This window comes from Phocoena phocoena, chromosome 1 (assembly GCF_963924675.1).
Source record: "Phocoena phocoena chromosome 1, mPhoPho1.1, whole genome shotgun sequence".
In the NCBI taxonomy this organism is placed as follows: domain Eukaryota; kingdom Metazoa; phylum Chordata; class Mammalia; order Artiodactyla; family Phocoenidae; genus Phocoena; species Phocoena phocoena.
The window spans coordinates 13,226,470-13,245,690 of NC_089219.1; the positions used below are offsets into that span (position 1 = coordinate 13,226,470).

General features: G+C 56.4%; 1 protein-coding gene across 5 annotated transcripts in view; it reads left to right on the forward strand.

Annotated features, from left to right (window-relative positions):
• The window catches only part of ARHGEF10L (Rho guanine nucleotide exchange factor 10 like), a 109,421-nt gene that overhangs the window by 46,417 nt on the left and 43,783 nt on the right, over positions 1-19,221 (forward strand). For 3 of the 5 annotated variants that reach the window (XM_065895797.1, XM_065895807.1, XM_065895827.1), the window contains 7 exons: positions 1,401-1,546; positions 3,536-3,550; positions 3,789-3,970; positions 6,804-6,919; positions 7,449-7,576; positions 8,905-9,005; positions 17,690-17,811. In XM_065895797.1, coding sequence (XP_065751869.1) covers positions 1,401-1,546; positions 3,536-3,550; positions 3,789-3,970; positions 6,804-6,919; positions 7,449-7,576; positions 8,905-9,005; positions 17,690-17,811 — 810 coding nt within the window. The remainder of the gene's footprint in view (positions 1-1,400; positions 1,547-3,535; positions 3,551-3,788; positions 3,971-6,803; positions 6,920-7,448; positions 7,577-8,904; positions 9,006-17,689; positions 17,812-19,221) is intronic. The other 2 variants (XM_065895816.1, XM_065895837.1) reach the window with 1 other exon arrangement.

The window sequence follows — 19,221 nt, forward strand, 5'->3', positions numbered from 1 at the left end:
GCAAGTCTCTTTACCTCTGGAATCTCCATCCCCTTGTCCAAGAGTGGGGAGGCCTCAGCGTTCTTGAGGTGATTAAATGAGACGTGGACTCTTTAGTGGCATGCGGTGTCACTCGGGCTTTCGTGTCGCCTGGAGAGACACTGCTCTTCACAGAACAGAGGGCATTCTGTCCAGGAGAGGTTTGGGGATGACCCGCCCTTTCCCTTGTGAGGATGGGGCGGAGGGGCGCTAGCTGTTGTCATCAGAATCACGGGCTTTGGGAAGGAATTTTGCTGAATACTCCTTTTCCTCCTCAGCAAAATCCTTAGTTAGTAAAGAGACGTTTTCCCAGCGGGTCTCTGGGTCTGATGGCGGTCCGGGGCTGGCAGCATTCTTGGAATCCAGCCCGAGATGGGCAGACACCTGTTCGGATGCTGGAGGCTTGAAGGCCTTCAGCCTTGTCAGAGGGTTGCCTTGTCTACCAGCAGATCTGTCCCAGCCCCACACGAGGCCTTCCCCGAGGCCAGTAGCTGAGGTTGTTCAATAGGTCAGGGTGACGAATGGGACCTACTTTCAGGCCAGGAGTCTCCCCGCTTGAGGCCACACGAACAGTGGCAGCAGTGGGGACAGTGGCCATCTGCGGGGTGTCCCGTCGCAGGGCCGGCTCCTTGGGTGTGTGGCCTGTGCCGTCACCAGGGTGGGCACTCAGAAGGGCCCCACGTTTGGCTTAATGCTCTGCCATTGCCATCTTGAAATTCTTTTTTTTTTTTGCGGTACGCGGGCCTCTCACTGTTGTGGCCTCTCCCGTTTGCGGAGCGCAGGCTCCGGACGCGCAGGCTCAGCGGCCATGGCTCACGGTCCCAGCCGCTCCGCGGCATGTGGGATCTTCCCGGACCGGGGCACGAACCCGTGTCCCCTGCATCGGCAGGCGGACTCTCAACCACTGCGCCACTAGGGAAGCCCTTGAAATTCTTAATAATTCTGAGCGAGCACCGGGTTTTCCTCCTCTGCTGGGCTCTGCGGATCATGCAGCCAGGTCCGGTCACACGTTGTTGCCTTGGTGATGTGAGCAGTAGAGGTATCGCCCACTTGACAGCTGAGAAAGCTGAGGTGTGGAGAGGTGACACGGCGCCTGCCAGAGGGCTTCACAGCGGGCGCTCCGGGAACCGAGGTCAGAACACGGGTCTGCGGCTCTGGAGCTGTGCCGCTGGCAGTGGCTGGCTCACCTGAGCAGGGGTGCTGGCTGCTGGGGCCGGTGGGTGGTCAGTGCCTCTTGTCCCCCGGGGATGGAGGGCGTGGCCCTGCCTCATCCTCCACCTCTCCCAGCTGTGGTCCCCTTTGTATGTGGAGGGAGAATCCTGGGTCTTTGGCACAGCGATGTACGATGTTGGTGTTGACCTTGCTCTGTCCCCTCCCCCCAGCTTTTGACCTCAGGCCAGCGTCAGCTGCTCCTGTGTGAGACGCTGACGGAGACCGTGTACGGTGACCGCGGGCAGCTGATCAAGTCCAAGGAGCGCAGGGTCTTCCTGCTCAGCGACATGCTGGTCTGCGCCAACATCAACTTCAAGTAAGCAGGCCTGGCTGTTGCCCCTCCCTGGGGACCCCTCCTGTCATGTCCCAGCCTGTCATAGCTGGGGTCCTGCGTGAGCTCATCGGAGGCCTCCAACGTCCCGACTTCCTCTTCTATCCCTTTGTGACTGCTCTGTCCCTGGTCCCCAGAGCTAGGAAGCACCTGCAGAGGTCACTGAGGGCAAACAGCTGTCTGTTGCACAGGGTGGACTGTTCTGGAACTCTGCTGTCGGAACTGAACAGTCTGCTGAGTTTTGACCACTTTGAAATTCAAGAGATTCTTCCCTGTTCCCAGCTCAGATCCCAAATCCCTGCTGCTTTAAGTCAAATAGATTTTCCTCCGGCCGGATCTGAGTGTTTCTCAACATGAGTCTTTGCCTTTCCCCCAACTCCCTGCAGGAGCCTGGTTTCCCGGTTCTGGGTCAGAGGTTGTAGAAATGCCCAGAGGCAGGCTGCCAGGTGCTGCCTGGAGTCGGGATTGGAGTTGGAGCCCTGCAGTGGGGAGAGGGTGATTCTTTAGACCAGAGTCTGCAAACTCATGGCCCGTGGGTTGCACTAGGCCTCTGGAAATCCTGTGTTTGGCTCCTACGGGGAGTTCACACAAAGGTTGAGACATCTGGCTTCTCTTAGAAACGTGAAGATCTCGTGTTCTGGGCCCACACTGCCTGGGGCCACACGGGCCTGCAGCTGGGTTGCGTGAACGCTTTACTGGGGCTCCCACCTGGCCCGGGTCACTCGCATCCACTGCTTGGTCCTGTGGGCGTCAGGGATTGTGACCCTTTACCAGATGAAGGCCAGCTGTGACCTTTCCAGCCATACTCGTATCCACTCGAGTGGAGGAGAATCTCGGTTCTCAATATTTGGCAGCAGTTTCAAAAACCACGGAAACAGCAGATGGCAGCAACACCCCAGACCCACGAGGGAAAGCAGTCACCTGTAGATGGGCGTTAACCCCAGCCTGGCTCTCCCACCGCCTGGCTGGAGCACATGTGGGGCGGGGGGCGCCCGAGGAGACTGGTTTAGATTCTGCACCCAGAGTCAGCTGTGCCTTCCTGGGCATGGCCACGGAGCAGATTTGGGGATTATCCGTGGTTGTGGATCACGTGTCCTGGAAGGTGGGGAGCAAGCAGGGCTATCTGGGGGCTCACACACAGCCTCCACCCACTCATCCTTCAGTCTGTTTATCCATCAAATGTTTATTGAACTCTTACTTGGTGTCAGTTCACAGGTCTGGACAGGATCCGGCCCTGGTAGGGGTCTTGGGCAAGGAAGCTTCTGTCCCAGATCAGTGCAGCGGTACTGATGGCTGACTCATTCATTCATTCGTTCATTCACTCCCTCCCTCATTCAAGCACTATAATTTTTTTTTTTTTTTTTTTGCGGTACGCGGGCCTCTCACTGTTGTGGCCTCTCCCGTTGCGGAGCACAGGCTCCGGACGCGCAGGCTCAGCGGCCATGGCTCACGGGCCCAGCCGCTCTGCGGCATGTGGGATCTTCCCAGACCGGGGCACGAACCCGTGTCCCCCGCATGGGCAGGTGGACTCTTAACCGCTGCGCCACCAGGGAAGCCCCAGCACTATAATTTTTAAGTCCCGTTTATATCCTGGGCTCTGTGCAGGTGCCAGGGATCTGACCTACACCCTCTCTGCCCTCCTGTTGCTTGGAGCCTAGCATGGCATGAAAGTGTGATGAGGGTGTTAGTGGCCCACTTTTGGGGGGTCATCCTGGGTGACTTGGGGTGAGTCACGTGACCTGTCTGAGCATCAGTATCCTTTTCTGGAATAGTACAGGCTTCCTAGCAGGGCCGCTGTGGGAATAGGTGATGGAAGGCCAGTGCCCAGTCCAGGGAGAAGGCCCTCCGTGTGCTCCGCTCTGCCCACACCTGGCCCAGCCCAGTGGCCGACCCCCAGGGGGGTCTCAGCGGCTGCGGTGTTTTTTACGGAAACCACTCCGTAACGATAACGACCCTTCTTGTCTTTTTCCTCAGGCCTGCCAACCACAGGTAGGGGCGCCAAGGCTTGGGGTGGGCGTGTGATTCTGGATATGGGGCTGGGGCCTGGACGCCCTGATGCTTCTGCCCCTTCCTCCGTTCCCCGCTCCGCCTGGCTTGGTTTTGGCCTGAGGGCTTGTGCTTGGGCTGTGAGATGCCTGGCTGAGCTGACCTGCTGAGGAGCGGCTCTGGCTGGCCCTGGGGCTGGGTGCTACGGGATCTCCAGGGCCGTGTCCTCTCTTCCTGGCAGGGGCCAGCTGGAGATCAGCAGCCTGGTGCCCCTGGGGCCCAAGTATGTGGTGAAGTGGAACACGGCGCTGCCCCAGGTGCAGGTGATGGAGGTGGGCCAGGAGGGCAGCTCCTATGACAAGGACAACGTACTCATCCAGCACGCCGGCGCCAAGAAGGCCTCGGCTGCGGGCCAGGCCCAGAGTGAGTACCTGCCCGACACTGCCCTGGGAGCACCTGCCCGGGCTCGGCCCCCAGGCCCGTGGGCACTTGGCCCGGAGACTTTTCCTGCTGTACACAACTGTACACAAACACACACCCACATCCCTACGTAAGTGTGCAAACGCATGCTGCACGCAGTCACACCTCCCAGCCCCTGCCCACCCCAGCCCTGTACACCCTGGCGGGCGTGCACACACAGTGACCTTGGATCAGAAAGGGTGACCTCCAGTGCCTGCCTGGCCATTGCTTGCCTCCATGTGGGACCTCAGTTCGCCCGTCTATACAGTGAGGGGCCCCGGTGACACTCACCCTGTCCCTGAAACCCTCAGGGCCCAGGCTCGGGGCTGCCTGGCTCTGCCTGGATCCTCTTTCCCCTATGCTATCCCCTCAGACTGTTGGACAACAAGGACAGTGAGAACTCGGGGTGGCAGGCTCCCCCGTGCGCCCCGTCCTCTCCATCTCCACGGTGCTGTGGCAGGAACTTCCTGGTGCTGCCCTTCCCTCCCCTTTGCGCCTTCCTGTCCTGTCCCGTCCCGTCCTCTACCCTCTCCAGGCCGACTTTTCAAAATGCATATCAGAGCTGTGTGTCACCCTCCACCTGAAATCCGCCGGTGACTTCCCACTGCTCTCAGGGTGAAGTCCCAGGTTCTCGCCCGGGCTCACACTCCCGTCCTGGGGGCCCACCTGTGCCCCACCTCAGCCCTCCCCGCTCCTTCACTCCCTGGGCTTGGCTGCCCTGACCTCTCCGTTCCTGGGGGGTTGAGCCCCCTCCTGCCCCAGGGCGTTCTCCCGGCCTCTGCCCTTCTCCAGAGTGTTCTCCTGCCATCCTGTTTTTGTCTATCTGCCCCTACTCATCTTAGCTCAGGTGACACTTCCTTAGAGAAGCCCTTCCTGATTCCTTTGGACTTGCCAGGTCCCCGTCCAGTGCTCCCAAGGCCCGGGTATGTTTTCACCTCTATGGTGATGGTCTGGTTTCCATCTTGTCTTTTCCCTTGGTGTGACTGTAGCCCTCCAGATCCTGGTATGTGGTGGGTGTTAATAGACATTTGTTGAATGAACGAAGGACGTAACTGCATGGCCAGGAGGAAGGCACTTGGCTGTCACCCCTCCCCACTGGCCAGCTCTGTCCATCCCTGACCTGGGAGGTGGCTCTGAGGGAGGGACTCACCACACACTCTCGTCCTCGGATGGCTGCGCCCACTTCAGCTGCTGTGTCCCCCTCCCCAGGCCTGGGAGGCATGGGAGGCTGTCTTGTGTTCCTGGCTCTCTGTTCACAGAAGCCCCCTGGGAGGGGCTCCTGGCCCATCTGCCCCCCTCAGAGGTGCCTTTAGCCCTGGCTCCACTCCACTCTCCCCCCACCCTTCGGACTCTTGCTCTGGCAGTGCTCCTTCAGCCACTGTTGTATCTGTGGCCACATTTCTCAAAGTAGAGTACTAGGCTGCCAGACCCCCTTGAAAGAGGAAAAAAGAAATCCTTGTTGAACCCCAGTTGGCCTTGAATGGTTTTTTATTATATTGTTATTCAAATATGTGCAAGTATAAGACTAGGTACCATAAACTCCTTATGCTTGCATCCCTTGAACAACCATAAAACCAAAACAGAATCACTAGTGGAATAAAAATGATGCTACAAAATAATAAAACTCAAGTAACAGCATTAATTTAATGTGATAGATGACGTTGTTTTGCTGGCACCAAATTGCTCTCAACATAGACGTGGTCCTCTTATGGGGCAGGTTCTTTTGAGTTCTCTGCCCCTGTACCCCAGAGTGCCTCACGGTGATCTCCATTTCCCACCAGCTCACCCCGTTTGGGGCACTGCAGAGCCCTTCTTTGCCCTTCGTTTGGTGTGAGCGTATCTCTTACCGCCCACGCCCACCTCGCTCTGTGTTCATTACCTGGCGACCATCGCGTGGTCCCAGAGTCCACGGAAGCCCTGATACCACGCAGCGGCATGTGGCTTTAAAGTTACTGTATCCAGGTGACTGAGGATGTGCGTCTGAGTTTTAGATAATCATCTCGAGGGAAATCCAAATTACATGCCTCCGCCCCTCCCTGGGATTCTGTAAGATCTCAGCTTGAGTAACCATGGTGTAGGGGACACAGCCCAAATTCCCTAGCCTGGCATTCAGGGACCTCCCCATCCAGTCCTGCTGGGCCCTCCCGCTCTGTCTCTCGCTGCCCTCCCTCCACGTCCCCGACACTGCATTTGTATCATCACCAGAGATCTGGGCACCCTCAGCCCCCATCCCATCTCTGTCCTATCACCCCGATATCTTTCTCCCCAGTACCTCCCACCATCTGCGGTTGTTGATTGACTCCTCCCTGACCCTGACCAGGTCATAAGCTCCACAAGAACAGGGACCCTGTCTGTCTCATTTGCAGCTGTCTCTCCAACATGTAGACTAGAACCTGCCATATAGTAGGTGCTTAGCATATCTTTGAACAACTTACTGTTCCTGGGCTTCCTTATGCCACAGTGCCTTTGCACCTGCGGTTTTCCTTTTTTGGCAGTGCCCACAGCTCTCCTGGGCCTGTGAAGTCTCCTCGCTTCTCATGGGCACAGTTGGTTCTCAGTCTTCTGGTCTCCTGTGACACTTTGTATAGACTGAGAGTGGCCCAGATCCTAGGCGCTAGACTTTACCCGTGATTGGATTTGTCCCCGCTAGTAGACAAGAGCCTGGTACATTTCCTTCTGTATCTCTAGTGCCACATCTCCAGGGCGACAGCTCTTCTTTTTTGCAGTGAGTACCTGCTTGGGCCCTTGGTGGTGCCTTCCCCACCCCTGAGGCTGAGTAGGGTCTCTCTCTGCCCAGATAAGGTGTACCTCGGGCCCCCGCGCCTCTTCCAGGAGCTGCAGGACCTGCAGAAGGACCTGGCTGTGGTGGAGCAGATCACCCTGCTTGTCAGCACGCTGCATGGCACCTACCAGGTACCCAGCACCGGCCTCGGCAGGAAAGTGTGGGTGGGCTCCTCTCCCGCCCTGTCCCCCGATGTGCCCTGGCCTCTGGGCTCCCACTAGCAGCAGTACCGTCTGAGGCTCCTGTCGCTACCTGGAAGTCTGGTGGGCGGCCTCCGGTTCGGGTTGAAGCTCTGGTTCGAGTTGAGCAGGGCCCGGCTATGGGCACTTTTTTTTTTTTTTTTTCGTTCTCTGCTCAGTGTCTGGTCTGTCCTGCAGCTCCTTCCCGAGCCTCGTCCCAGGCTGGAGAGGAAGCTGGCTGGGAGGGTGTGTCCCTCTCAAAGGAGGGGTGCCATGGAGGGGGGAAGGTCTGAACCAGGGCCTGGAGCCCGGGGAGTCGGCATCCCCCCACCGCTTGTGGCCGAGTGAGCCGCCCAGGTCGAGCTCCCGCACTGACCCCCCAGCTCCTCTCCCCTTGGGGCCCCGACTGCTGTGGGATCTGGGGCGGCTTTCGGGGAGCCAGAGGGCTGTATGGTGACCTCCTTGGCCTCCTTGACCCTAGAACCTGAACATGACCGTGGCTCAAGACTGGTGCCTGGCCCTGCAGAGGCTTATGCGGGTGAAGGAGGAGGAGATCCACTCGGCCAACAAGTGCCGTCTCAGGCTCCTGCTTCCCGGGAAACCCGACAAGTGAGAGGAAGAGGGGCCTTGGAGAGGGGCGTCGGGACCAGCCTGCTTGCCAGCACTGCGGGGGTGGGCGTGGGCGTACACGCATCGTGGGCCGTGCCCGGCAAAGCATTTGACACAGAGCAGGTGCTCGTGGTCAGATGAATGAATGAATGAACGAACGACCTATTCGTACCTGGGGTGAGCCTGTCCTCTGTTAGGCTACTGGGACACCCTGCCAGCGGTTGGTAGACTGTGCAGTCCCCTGGGGCCAGGCCCTGGGTCTCCTCTCATGGATCCAGCCTCCCCGCAAATGCTCCCGCAGGAGCTCACGCTCAGTCGACCCGCAGCTGATGTTTGTGGAATTGATGCAGAGATGGGGAAGGCGATCTGTCTGATCCCCACTCTACAGAGGAGGAAGGTGAGGCTCAGAAGTAGGTGGCAGAGCTGGGTTCTGAGGAGTCTGACTCCGAAGCCTAGGCTGGCGCAGTGAGGGGCTCAGAGCCCAGGTTTTGACCTCTCGGTTGGGCGGGGACAGTGTTACAAGCACAGTGGCTGCAGGGAAGGGGAGACTGGGGCGCTGTGGTCTGAGGCAGGTCCGGGAGCCAGGATGCAAGGCCCAGGCCTGGAGTCTGAGGGTCAGCAGCCTGGAACCTTCTGGGTGCCCTCGCACAGTGGCTCACAGTGTCCTGCTGAGCGGCTCTCTCCCCTTCTCTGCGCCCCTTCCTCACCTTCCTGTCCACCTCCCGGGGGCCGGGTTGGCTCACAGCGGGGAAATGGGCCCCGGAGAACAATGAAGGGGCTTCCGCTGCTCTAAGGTGAGATGACAGTGTGTTGACAACAGTGACCTCTGGCCACCCCAAGCCTGTACATACCGCCATTCATTCATGTGTCCGTTCAGGAGACAGTTATCAAGCAAGTGCCCTGTGCCAGGTGCTGGGAACAGGCCCGAGTCAGAGGCTCCGGGTCAGGCGTGTGCAGGTGTCTGACGAGGCCTGTGGAGCCCTGACCAGGTGGCGCCCTGGAGGGCCTCTCGAGTCGCAGCCTGCAGAGGGCCAGACCCCCCGTGGCCTTGCTAGGCACCCACGCCGGTGTGCCTGGGCTGGACTGGGAGCCGTGGCCTGGTCGCTCGGGGGAGTTACCGGCCCCCTCCCCGGGGCTGTGGTGGGTGGAGGGAGTCCTCCCCCAGGGGACTGAGGCTTTGCCAGGACACTGGCCTCTCTGGCCATGCTTTGATGCTCTGCACAGACCTCGCTCTATCTCCAGGGCTGGTGGTTGGGGGGAAGAGCTGCGTACCTCCCGGGTGAGCCAGGCCCCGTTCCAGCACTCATGCTCCTGCCCTCTCACCACAGGTCTGGCCGTCCCATCAGCTTCATGGTGGTCTTCATCACCCCCAACCCCCTGAGCAAGATCTCCTGGGTCAACAGGTTGCACTTGGCCAAGATCGGACTCCGTGAGTAAAGCCCCGGGGGTCAGGAGTGTGGAGAGGGGAGGTCTGGGGAGTGTATATGTGAGCCAGAGGGCATCATCCAGTTAGGGGGGCTTCTGAGTGGAGGGAGATGGTGCGGCGGAGAAACAACTGGGGCCAGAGGCTCTGCTTTGTGACCTTGGACACGTCACTTCCCCTCTCTGAGCCTCAGTTTCCCCATCTGTAAAATGGTGGGAGTTGACAGAAAGTAAATTAGTGGTTGCCAGGGGCCTGGGAGGAGGAGGGAATGGAGAGTCACCACTAAAGTTTTTTTTTTTTGGTGAGAGTGATGAAAATGTTCTCAGATTAGATAGTGGTGACGGTTGCCCGAGTCTGCGAATATACTAGAAACCAATGAGATGTACTCTTTAAAGGGGTGGGTTTTATGGTAGCTGAATTATATCTCAATAAAACTGTTACATAAAGAATGATGCAGGTTAGACTAAACTGATTCTCAAGCAAAGACCTCTTTATAATTCTTTTCTCCTAGGCGCCCCCTAATAACGGTACAGATAAATAATGGGTATTTCTATCTATAGAGTGCTTCCTGAGGGGCAAGCGTTTTTCTAAGCATCTTACACACATCTCTTTCATTTCACGTTCACAATAACTCTATGAGGTAAGTCTGTTGTGAATCCCTTTGTACAGCTGAGGATTCTGAGGCCCAGAGAGGTGCAGTGGCTTGCCTGAGGTCACACAGCAGGGAGGAGTTCAGAACCTGGGCAGTCGGCTCCCAGAGCCCACTCTCAATCCCTGTCCATTCTGCTTCCTCAAGTTAGTGAGCTTTTGTCTGCCAAACCACATTCATTAAATTATAATTACTTTGTGTTTTTCTGAATTGGCAAAAGGCCTAGTTTCTTGCCGATCAGGACCATTATTTGCTGTGACCAACTAGAATTCCCATTTGCCGATTCCAGTCAATAGCAGTGATTTCTGGGGTTTTGTTTGTTTTTATTTCTGGCGTGATCTTTATCTAGATAGATATGTATTTCCGATAGATTTTAAAACATTTCTGGAAAGGAGTCAGGACCTTCGTCAATGGCTTTCATCAATTAAAAAACTATTTATTGGGCTTCCCTGGTGGCGTAGTGGTTGAGAGTCCGCCTGCCGATGCAGGGGACACGGGTTCGTGCCCCGGCCCGGGAAGATCGCACATGCCGCGGAGCGGCTGGGCCCGTGAGCCATGGCCACTGGGCCTGCGCGCCCGGAGCCTGTGCTCCGCAACGGGAGAGGCCGCAACAGTGAGAGGCCCGCGTACCGAAAAAAAACAAAACAAAAGAAAACAAAAAAACTATTTATTGAGTCACTACAGTAATTTTAGGCATAGGGGAAAAGAACAATGACAAAAACAGAAAGGTCGCTGTTCTCAAGGAGCTTACAGTTTATGAGGGGCAGGGAGAGATTTACATGAGGAACAAATCAACAGGGAGGGGTTGGTGCTGTGAGGGGGTAGAGCTGGATGTGTGACTGGCATCGAGCCTGGGGGCCGGGACTGCTGTCAAGGAGGGCCTCTGAGGAGGTGACGTCTGAAGCTGTGCAGAGGTCTGGGTAAAGCGATCCAGGCTTTGGAATGGCAAGTGCAAAGGTCCTGAGGTAGCCAGAGTTGGTGAATGGTGGGGTGTGGGGGGAAACAGGTGGAAGTGGGGAGCAGGTTTTCCAGAAAGCCAGGGTGAGGTGCGTGGAGCTCTTTCTTGACGCGTGGGGCTGTGGGTTGCAGAGCTGAGAGAACCGGACAGTGGCGTGAACTGATTTCTATTTAAGTGGATCATTCTGGCTGCTACTCGGAGAGAGGCATGTGGAGACTGGGGAGGGAAACGGGGAAGAGGTTGTGGCTTTGGAGGAGCCGGCATCAGAGCCTTCTGCTCAGCCAGCCCCTTCTTGGATCGGGCGTTGACATCGCACAGACCTCCGCTGGATGTTTCTGGGCGACCAGGAGGCCTGCGGAGGGTGGAGGAAGGGTTTTAGGTAGAGGCTGCCCCGGCCCTGGCAGAGGGCTTCGGAGATTCCAGCCGAGGAAAGGTTAAGGTGGCCTGCCTGCTGGGCCTCGGGCCACCCACTCCGCTCTGTCCCCTTCCTGTGGAGCAGTGCGTCTAGGGCAAGCTCCCGAGCCCTGTTTGTACACCCGCTAAAGGCAGGTGCATCTCCCGTTTGAAGCCCAGATGCTTTGCCGAGTGGGCCTTGGCGCTGGTGGGAGAGGAGCCGACAGATGTGAGCATCTCTGTTCTTGGCGGCCTGTGAAGACGCTCGGCTGCCTTATCTCCACATGGTTTCACTGCAGCAAAAGTTTTAATGGAAAGAGAGTCATTTGAAATCTTATTTGAATGCCTGGATTCCCCTGGGGCTTGAATAATCTGTTTCTTCTATTTTGCCAGTTTTTTTTTTATCTTCAGTGCCTGGTGCCGAGGAAAACAATATAAGCCCGTTAGAAATAGGCCCGTTAGAAACAGAACCGTTAAAAACATTTATGCACAAAGGATGTTATTCTTTTAATTTTTTTTTTTCTTTCTGCGTCTTTCTCTCTCCCTGACTCCAGCGTGCTGAGATCATAATCCACTAAAGATTAAAGAGAGGGCTGGAGTTGGGGGTGCCTGGGATCCGAGAGGGCGGGGGCAGTTCTGTCCCTTGGAAGGGCAGGGGTCCTGGGGAATCTGGGGACCCAGTTTACATCCCAGTGTGGCCACTGCTGTGCTGTGCGGCCTGAGAAAGGCAGGCTTCCTCAGTAACTTGGCCTAGAGTTCCACAGGCCTTTTCCTTGTTGCATTTCAGGATCTTAGCACTGCGTGAAATGGGGCCAGACAGCGTGGGTTCAGTTCCTGGTTCTGCCGCTTGCCAGCTCCGAGATCTTGGGCAAACGATTTCACCTCTGCATGCCTTGGATTCTCCATCAGAAAATGGGGATATTCATAGGGTATCTTGTGAGCGTATGGGGAGATGGTGCCTAGAAGGCGCCTGGCAGACCGGAGAAGCTCCTAGGAAAGGGGTGTCTGCATCTCACCGTGGGGAAGTGACTGGCCTGGGGTCACATGACATTTAGTCATGTGCCAGGATGCCCTCCCCCTCTCTCTGCCAATTAGTCTCTGTTCATTAAGGCTACAGAAAAGAGATGCAGATAGGAGGCTCCAAGCGTGGGGGTGGGGAAAGGGGAGATTGGGGCTTCCAGCTCTCCCTTCCCGCGTCCTCCCCACAACCCTTACAGCTCTAAGTGCTGCATCCCTGGCCCAGGGACCCCTGCAGCCTCTCCCCCCATGGCCCTCCTGGTTCCCACCCCTGGAGGACCTGGGCTGGGCAGGCCCCAGGCTAATCCCATGCTCCCAGGGACAGGTCCTCGCTGGGCGTGGCCTGGCTGGCTCTCCCCATTGCCTGTGGCTTGGTTAGTTTTCCAGCCTTCATTCCTCACAGTAACACTGATGCGCCACCTTATGACGGATCTGGTTGCGGAGTCCTGAGCGTGGCCCAGGCTGCGTGCCGCCGAGCATGTTCCAACCCTCATCTCTCATCTCCATTAGCCCTCAACCGTCCCAGAGCCAGGGACCTGCCCAAGCCCTTGGCCGGAAGTGGTAGGTCTGCCCTCCAGGAGGGGGACCGAGGGTACTGGCCCAGGAACCCGACTTGGGTTTTACCCCAGCTGGGTGATCATGGCCACTGCCTGGCCTCCCTGGACCCCAGCGTCTCTCCCTGCAGGATAAGATGCATGCTGAGGTCCCAGCAGCCCTGATGTCTGTGGCCATGGCCAGTAGCATCTCCGTGGTGCTGGGAAGTATGAGAGGGGCCTTGGATTTAAGAAGGAAGAGAAGGGCAGTCCAAACTGTCTGCTGGGCCAGAAGTGACAGGAAGGGCATGGTGCTGGGACTCAGGAGGAGTTTGGGAGGCAGGTGGGGCTGGAGAAGCGGGGCAGGGCCAGCGCAGGTGGTAGGCTCAGCCCAGTGGCGGCGGGTGGTCTGACCTCGGGCATAGTAATAGGCAGCTTTTCAACCATGAGGACGGTGGTCATAATGGGTACTATTCCTTGAGTGCCTGGTGTACACTAGGTACTAAATATAGTCTTTCCAGTGCTCACAACAACTCCAAATGGTTGGGATTATTTCCCCCATTTTCCAGACGAGGCCACAGGCTAGGAGAGGTTAAGTGTCCAGCTCTGTACCCCGCAGGGCCCTTCCGGCAGAGTCGGCTTCCTGCAGCCGGCGGGTGGTCCTGAGGGCTCAGGGGGTGGGGGTGGGGGCGAGAGGGGACGTGGGCTCCGGCCCTGGAGCTGCTCCCACTGCCCCCTGGAGTACTCTCGAGTTCGGTGGGCGCTGGCAAACAGAGCTGGAGGCTAAATAAGCCCCCACTTAACGTCAGTTGGAAATCGCAGCTTTGCCCTTGGTGCCTGTTCTTAATGTCACTTATCCCAAGCGGGCTTTCAATTTCCAGTGGTAACAGCCTTCTAATGTGGTCTCAGCCGCTTTGGTTTTGTGAGGGGAACAATGGCAGTGGCAGATGGGGAACAACAACTCCAGTTTCTTTTAACGTTCCCAGTCGCAGGCAGGGAAGGCACCATCTGAAACCAGAAGGTCAGATCATTAAAGGAACGTATAGTGATAAATTGTCAGGACTTGATGGGCTGTGGGTGCGTGGCGGGAGGAGAGGGATGAGCCTGGGCACGGGGGCTTATCTCCACCCGCTGAGCTCCAGGCGAACAGGTGGGCTTGACTGCTCTCTCGGGCTCCTGCCCCTGGGGAGGCGAGGGTCTGCGTGACTGTAAGCTCCTTGAGAGCAGGGCCAGACTCTCCAATCTCGATCATCTTTGTTCACTGCCCGGAGCCTTGTCCAAGAGGCAGAGCGGTGGCTGTGATGTGAGTTCCTGCCAAGGAGAAGTGGTGTCCCCCAGGGCGGGCGGTCTTGTCTCGGCTGTCACGGCCCGGCCGCGGGCGCAGTGCAAGTTGCCCCGAGGTTAGTTGCTTGGCTCCTGGACCCTGTTTTTGACTCCCTGACCTCCGTTTCCCCAGTGTAGACGGGGATGGGAACTCCGACTTCCCCTGGTGTCTGTGGGATGACGTGCGGGACAGAGCTTTGTAAACTGTGAAGTGAGGAGCGCACAGCCGTTCTGTTTCGGTGATGCCCATCCTGTGCCATCGTTGTACTTTCCTTGATGGCCTCTTCTCCTCGGTGGCGGGAACCAGGTTTCATGTGACTCTGTCTCCAGGGCTCAGTGGGGCAGAGGGCCTGACACCGGGGACGCCTCTGGCCCGTTTAGGGAGTGAGCTCCCTATCCAGCGCCTCCACACTTGAGGGGGTGGGGCAGGCACCGGAGCCTCTGTCGGAGCCAGCTGTTCACAAAATAATTTCTGACATTTGTGGATGTCTTCATCTTCTCAAAGAGCCTCCGCACCTTTCCCCGCATTCCAGCTCCTCTCTGCTGTGACCTACATGCAGACCTAAACGGCATTTTTAAAGCCCCTTTATTGCGGTGTGATTGACATACAAAGAGCTATACATATTTCAAGAATACAACTTGATGGCTTTGGAGGTAAGCATACCCCTGTGAACTCCATCGCCACAGTCTACGCCATAAACAAACCCACCCTCTGAAAAGCTCCCTCCCGCCCTCTTCCTTATTATTGTTATTTTTTGTGTGTGTGATAAGCCCGCTTAACATAAGATCTATCCTCTTAGCCAATCTTTAAGCACGTCATACAGAATTGTTAGCTATAGGCTGTACAGATAATCTCTAGGATTTACTCACCTTGCAAAAGCAAAGCTTCGTACCCTTGGATTGGTTCCTCCTGTTTCCCCCCCCAGTTGACCATATTTCTGCAGTGTTGCTCTGTGCTGGCTGGGGGTTGGGGATGGTGACTGCTCTTGGTGGCCATCATTCCGATTTGACAGATCTGGAAAATGAGGCTCCAGGAAGAGACTGTGTTCATGCCACACAAGGGTGTTGATGGTCTGCTGTGTGTCCAGCGCCATGTGAGGGGTTTGGAGGGTACAGAAGGAGATGGTGTGGAAGGTTTCAGCCGTCATGGAACATGGGCGTTGTAGGGGAGCCTCTGGGCACACAAGCACGATGAAACACTCACATGTGCACACACACGCACGCACATATACATGTGCACTCGTGCACGCGCGGGCGCACACACACACACGGAGGAAAAAAGAGACAAGCCAGTAAAAGAGATGGAAATTGTGGTCAGGGCCATTACACACACCAATAGGGGCTGAGACAGAAAGTGATGGAGGTGGGGGATGGGATGATGGTCAGTTAAGGCCTTTCCGAAAAGGTGGAGGTGTAACCTAAGCCTCGCAGAGGAGCAGAGCCAGCCCTGGAGAGAGCTGAGTGCAGCCTTCCAGGCAGAGGGAGCTTTCCGGGCTCGTCCCGTTTAAGTTGCTGAGGAAAGCGTAGCATGGTGGAGCCTGCAGCCAAGGGATGAGGCTGAGAGGGAAGGAGGGTCCTTGCAGCTCTTGTGGAAGTTTGGATTTTATTCCAACTGGTCGGGGACTCAGTAGGCATTTTTAAGCAGGGGAACAACGAGGTCCAGGGGAAGTTTAGCAGGATGGCTCTGGCTGCTGTGGGGAGGACCAACTGTAGGGGGCAGTAGTGAGCACAGAAAGACTGGTCAGGAGGTCCCCATGTGGCGTCGGGGCACCCTTGGGCTGAGCTGACGCTCCCTCCTTGTAGCTGAGTAGATGTGTGTGGTGGTGGGGGGAAGGCTGCCGTCGGACCCTTTGGTTGGTGACCTCTCCTCCCATCTCCAAAGCTCTAGGCACCCCTCATCTTGATGTCATTGCGTTAAGTGGCCTCTCTCACCTGGGGTGGCCTGTCCAGTGCCTCTGGATCTTCGGGGCAGAGTACCTCCTCACCATGTCCAGGGTCATTCACGCCCAGGGGTGTCAGTGGGGGTCTGATTGCTGGAAGATTGCCTGGATTAGTGCAAAGAACTCAGCCTGTCAGTCAGACAGACCTAGGTCCGCATGTGGGCTCTGCCGCCTAGCCGTGCACGTGACTTGCTCAACTTACTTAATTGTCAGTCTCATCTGTAAGGTGAAAATTGTTATTCTGACTGTGCTTGGTTATGGTGAAAACCAGCCAGGGAGCATATGTAAAGCACTCAGAGTGTGCCTGACGCCTGGACACGTACTGGGCGTGTCTGAGCTGTGCCCTGCCCCTGCCGTCATGGGATCCCTGGAGGGCAGGCATCAGATGGAGTATAAAGAATATGGGCTCCTTAGCAGGGAGAATTCCTCAGGAGAGATGGCGGTTTACTCATTTGCTCACTCATTCATTCTTTCAACCCATGTTCGCTGAGCACTTACTATGTGTGGGCAGCGTGCTGGGTGCCAGAGAGATAGTGGTGGACAAGAAAACCCAGATCCCTACTGCTTTGAACTTACATTCTACAGACATATAGAGACAGACCGTAAGCAAGGAAACAGAAAACATGATTTTTGATTGTGAAAGCTGTGTGGGAAATAAGACAGGGTGTTTAGTGTGGTTTCTGAGAGAAGGGGGCCATTGTAGCCAGGGTGGTCAGGGAGGACTTCTTGGAGGTGGTGGCGTGTGAGGGAGCCTAGACCCATGTGAAGGAGACTCCACAGAGAACGTGGTTGAGCAGATGCTCTTGAGCGCGGCAGTCTCCGGGTGAGGGTCCAGGGTCCAGGCTTGGCTTGGGCCTGAGCAGCATGTGCACTTCCTTTTTTTTTTTTTTAATTTATAAATTTATTTATTTTTGGCTGCATTGGGTCTGTTGCTGTGCGCAGGCTTTCTCTAGTTGCGGCGAGTGGGGGCTACTCTTCGTTGTGGTGCACGGGCTTCTCGTTGCGGTGGCTTCGCTTGCTGCGGAACATGGGCTCTAGGCGTGCGGGTTTCAGTAGTTGTGGCTCGTGGGCTCTGGAGCGCAGGCTCAGTAGTTGTGGTGCATGGGCTTAGTAGCTCCACGGCATGTGGGGTCTTCTCGGATCAGGGCTCCAACCCGTGTCCCCTGCATTGGCAGGAGGATTCTTAACCACTGCGCCACCAGGAAAGCCCAGCATGTGCACTTCTAACAGGCTGGCAGGAGCTTCGATGCCAGCTCGACTGGGGGACCTGGAGGCAGGTGACCTCCTAGGTTTCAGGGTAGGTCTTAAAGGGAGCAGGAGAGAGAGTCTTCCTCTTGACCATCGTCATCACAGGTATAAAAGTGTCATGGCTGCGCTGTCACAATCCAAAATCCTCTTGTCCGCCTACTTGTTTTTGACCGCCTCCCGCCTCTAGAAGGTAAGGTCAAGGTAGCAGGGGCCTGGACTGTGCCCAGTGTCTTAATGCCTTTTGAAACCCTGTCACATGTGCTATTTCACTGGATCCTCGCAGCAACTGCAGGATGAAGGCATTTTCATCGTCCCGATTTCATAGGTGAAGAAATCGAGGCTCAGAGTGTCGGGTAGATTTGCACAAGCTTGCTCAGTGAGAAGGTGGGCAAGCTGGGACTGAAGCCTTAGGTTTCCCGACTCCCAGCCTGGGACCCATGGCTGTGACCGTGGAGTGAGGCTGGATTTCATCTCACCGGGCAGGCGTGGGGCTGGGGGAGCGGCTGGCTGGGTCCGTGGGGCATGCGGGCCAGGCCTCTGGGGCCCGCGGTGGCTTCCTGGGCTTTCAGGAAGTCCACTTGGTCCTCGCTCTCTGACCAGCTCCTCCCACCTCCTTCCTCTTGCCGCAGGGGAGGAGAACCAGCCGGGCTGGCTGTGTCCGGATGAGGACAAGAAGAGCAAAGCCCCATTCTGGTGCCCAATCCTGGCCTGCTGCATCCCTGCCTTCTCTTCCCGGGGCCTCAGCCTGCAGGTGAGTGGCACGCATCTTGCTGAGCCCACCACGAAGGTGGCTCCTGGGACAACAGGGGTTTCCAGGTGGTGCCCACGGCAGGGGAGGCCTGGCTTCCAGCTTCAGCTTCTAGACTTCTTGCTGACAGAGTTGATCGAGCCTTTTTATTGTTCTCTGAGTCAGCTTTCCCCCCCAAAAAAGGGGGCAGATGCCCTCTGTGGGTCATCGAACAGAAAATTCCATCCTTTTGAGCTAACAAATAGCAATGATCTCATCAGCTGATGGCGTGACTACAGCTCAGAAGATAGACTGTAATAGGTCCACCTGGCCGTGCCAGACTTTGTGAGTTTCACCCTTTAAGATGCTGCTGTGGGGCAGCCAGCTTTGGCTCCACAGCCATCATGCCTCTTGGTGCTTTGCTGTCACTGTCTTGTTTTAATATTTATAAGAACCCCATGAATAGATGTTTCTAGATCTGTTTCACAGGTAAGGAAGCTAAGGCTCAGACAGGTGACGTGATTTTTCTAAAAAAAAACAACGCCGCCGGTAAGGATGAGTGAGTTGTAGAAATTGGAACCTTGCTGACTCCAGCGCCCCAGGTTGTAACCACAAGGATGTTCACTTCCAATGTCATCTGTCCCCGATGTCCCGGCTGAGCTCACCCCTCCACCTGGAGTAGTTACTGCCCATCCCCCTCCCAAGGAGATGAGGTCATCTGAGCTCCAAGGAGGGGATCTAGGCCCAGATGAATCCCCAAGAGACAAACTGGGCTGTAGATAGGGGCTCTAAACAGCTAAAATACCCTTGAGGTGCCAATTCATTCATTCGTTCTGCATATAATTTTTGAGGACCTACTGTGTGCTAGGCTCTGGGCCAGACACTGGGAATATGGTGGTGACCAAAACATACAAGGTTCCTGCCTACATGTAACTTTCAATCTAGAGGAGAGACAGGTAATACCCCCCCGCCCCGGCAAACAAAAGCAAATAGAAAAGAGTGCTGTGCGTCATAAAGAAAATAAATCCGATATAATAGATACAGAGATGGAGCCACGTAGTTAGGGGGTCAGAGAGGGCCTCTCAGAGGAGGTGGCATTAAAAGTGAGCCCCGGGGCTTCCCTGGTGGCGCAGTGGTTGAGAGTCCGCCTGCCGATGCAGGGGACACGGGTTCGTGCCCCGGTCCGGGACGATCCCACATGCGGCGGAGCGGCTGGGCCCGTGAGCCATGGCCGCTGAGCCTGCGCGTCTGGAGCCTGTGCTCTGCAACGGGAGAGGCCACAACGGTGAGAGGCCCGCATACCGCAAAAAAATAAAAAAAATAAAGTGAGCCCCGAATGGCGAGGAGGCTCCAACCCCTTGAGGCCCCAGGGGTAGAATATTTCAAATATTGACAAGACAAGACAGACTGACACAGAAGCCCATGAAAGGAGCA